This window comes from Cynoglossus semilaevis, chromosome 1 (assembly GCF_000523025.1).
Source record: "Cynoglossus semilaevis isolate Cse_v1.0 chromosome 1, Cse_v1.0, whole genome shotgun sequence".
In the NCBI taxonomy this organism is placed as follows: Eukaryota; Metazoa; Chordata; class Actinopteri; order Pleuronectiformes; family Cynoglossidae; genus Cynoglossus; species Cynoglossus semilaevis.
In genome coordinates, this window is record NC_024307.1 from 2,056,785 (window position 1) to 2,059,784 (window position 3,000).

General features: G+C 38.2%; 1 protein-coding gene across 6 annotated transcripts in view; it reads left to right on the plus strand.

Moving 5' to 3' along the window:
* Positions 1-7: 7 nt before the first annotated feature.
* The window catches only part of syt14a (synaptotagmin XIVa), a 14,604-nt gene continuing 11,611 nt past the window's right edge, over positions 8-3,000 (plus strand). For all 6 annotated transcript variants that reach the window (XM_025058943.1, XM_025058948.1, XM_025058946.1 and 3 more), the window contains exon 1: positions 8-988. Coding sequence is in view for 2 of the 6 variants with exons in the window: in XM_017031558.2 (XP_016887047.1) it covers positions 898-988 (91 nt within the window). In the remaining 4 variants the exon portion in view is untranslated. The remainder of the gene's footprint in view (positions 989-3,000) is intronic.

The window sequence follows — 3,000 nt, forward strand, 5'->3', positions numbered from 1 at the left end:
AAACCATTATCTTAAAAACAAGAACCATTATCTTTAGAACAAGAACCGTTCTCTTTAGAACACTAGAGCCGTGCTGTAACTGAACGATCCACTCTAATAATACTGAACTTTGAGGCCCCCTGTCGGTGGAGTTGTTCCTCTGTCTGTGTCCATGTCGGTTCTGACAGAGTTCACCTACAGTTGGAATAAAACATCAACTCTATATTGACCGTATATTTATATAAGAAGAATTTTATCTTAGTGGTTTTACAGTTTGATTGATGGAACAGCCCTGACCACAGCTGTATTGAAGGTAAGAACAAACTGTATAATACTATATACTATATATATATATACTATACTATATACTATATACTATATATATATATACTATACTATATACTATATACTATATATATATATACTATACTATACTATATACTATATATATATATACCTATAATACTCTTTAACCCTAAACTGCCCTAATTTCACAGAGCACTGATTAAACTAAGAAAGATTTTAAAAAGTACTAATTATTTTATGTCTATCAATATATAGCACAAATGTACACACATAAATTATGTATATAGTTATATATAAATTTTCACATGAACTTCTAGTAATTTGCAGATAAATGTCTTCCCCAGTAAATCATCATCTTTATCACCTTTATTAAATCCAACAGTAGATCTGATCCATATTTGTCTTCAACTGAACTGACTTTAGACACAACACAATCAAAACATCAATCTTTCAAATGCTCTTTTCCCCGAAGTGGTTTCCACTGGTTTTTTCCTCAGCCCATTTCTGTTTGGTCTGAGCACATTTTCTCTCTCCTCTCCTCCTCCTCCTCCTCCTCCCTTCCCTCCTCTCCTCCAGTTCACTCTGCTCAGCCCTTTCTTGGATCGTACCACCATGAGAATCTCCCTCTCTCCCTCCCTCCCTCCTGCCCTTCTTCAGCAGCCGTGTTGGTTGCAGCCAGAACAGAACATCATGGCGGTTGATGGTAAGTACCAGTACCAGTACCAGTACCAGTACCAGCTGTGAACGCCCTGAGTCACGGCTCAGGTCTTTAACAGAGCAAAGAAAACTGTTTGTAGAGAACGGTTCTGTCTTGGAAATGTGTGAACGAAGAGTGCATGTGAGCGCGCGCTCATTATGTCTGAGTGAACAGTGTGAAGACGATGGTGGTGCTGAAAGGACAGCTCCACTCTGCCGGTCTCTGTCGTTAATGTCGTACCTCCACCGTAGACATTGATACTGTAATACTCTTGTTGTAGGTGGTGTCATGACTGTGACGGAGCTAACACTACACCGGGTTTGTTGGACTAAATTATAGATTTTCTAAAAGAATCTTCTACTCAAACTGACAACAGTTCAGTTTTTAATGAACAGTGAGTTTGGTGAAAGATAAACCCTGCGAACACAGTGTTCCCTCTCTATATCACGGCTCTCCTGCCACTCCCTCGGTACATCGCGGATTTTTTTTATCTGTTCCGCGGAAGTTTCTTTAAATCGCTGTATTTTACGGTAAATATATGTAACCGGTGCAGCTTCTGAGTTGTGTTTTAAGAAAGCCGTCGTTCTGCTGCCACCAACGCCTTTATTGATCTGACGGAATTTACATAGAACAAAATACATTTTCCTTCTGGTCCACCCGAGCCCCTACAAAGTACACATAAAATAAATATATTTTACAGAATTAAATCAAATGTTGAAAACAAGGAGCAACAGAAAAACACTAACCTCTCGCACAAAGTCAGAAGAAAGAGGGACAGGTTGGGTGTGACTGACTTTTTATATCAAAAATATACGCTTCAAGTTTCCGCCCAGGGAGGATCAACCCATTCCATCAGGTAGAACAAATAAAACGATGTCGTGGAATTATAACTACAAAACTATTAACCTCTGTTACATATATATATGGGTATATATGTGTGTGTGTCACTGTGAGGCCTGTGACTTACAAAACTAGGCATCTTTGATGTGCAGAGTGACAACAGTCAGTGGACAAGATGGACACAGTGGTGCAAAGCAGAGCTTAGGGCATATTTGGATAACTGTCCAAACACTGAGGCCCTCAGTGACAGTGGGAAAGTGGTTATACCAACAGAGACCACTTGTTGAGCAAGTTTGATAAAGTGGAAGAAATTGGAAAGAGCAGTTCAAAGCAGTGTGATAAAGTCAAAATATGCTAGAAAGAAAAGTGGCTGCATAGACTGAAAAGAATGTTGAAAAAAATTTGAATTCTGTCTGTTTACCTATGGATATTTACTCTGTGGTTATTGTTGACAGAATCTGTTTTTATTATTAACAATAATCATAATCATAATAACATTTTTTCTTATTTAATAATGTCTATGTCATGCCTCCAGTTTCAGCCAGTCTGGAAATACAGAATTGTATTACATTTATTAATATCTCAGATGCAGTATTGTATTACTCTTGCGTCAGGAGGAATTGTTTTTTTTTGTTTTTTTTTTTTTTCATACTTTGAAATTATTTTATTGGTCACCAAGTGTCAATATATGATTATAAATATTGTCATACCTGCAGTCATTTGTACCAAATACTTCTTTTAAATGTACACGTTAATATATACATTATATATATATAAATAGAAGTGGCAGGATATTGTGAAAATAAGAGAACACTAAAAATAAAGGACTGCAACTTTTTAAATGAACAACTAAATTCATGAAGTCCTATTAGCAGGATGTAGCTGCAATTTAAAAACTAAAGACGTTAAAAGCAGAGGTCACATTTGGTTGCGTGCAGTGTCACAATGACCGCGGTAGGAGAGAGACCACAGTTCTAGGTTAACGGTTGTTCTGGGTTACACACTCTGTTACCATGTTCCTGTCCAGTTTTGTAGAAGTTACATCTAAAAGTCTGGATGTTTATATGAAGAGCTGACGTTTCCAGAACTGGAGCTGTGAAGTACTGCTGCTGCTGCTGCTGCTGCTGCTGCTGGTGCTGCTGCTGGCGGTGGTGCGGGGGGCGGGCGCCGGGGTGGGG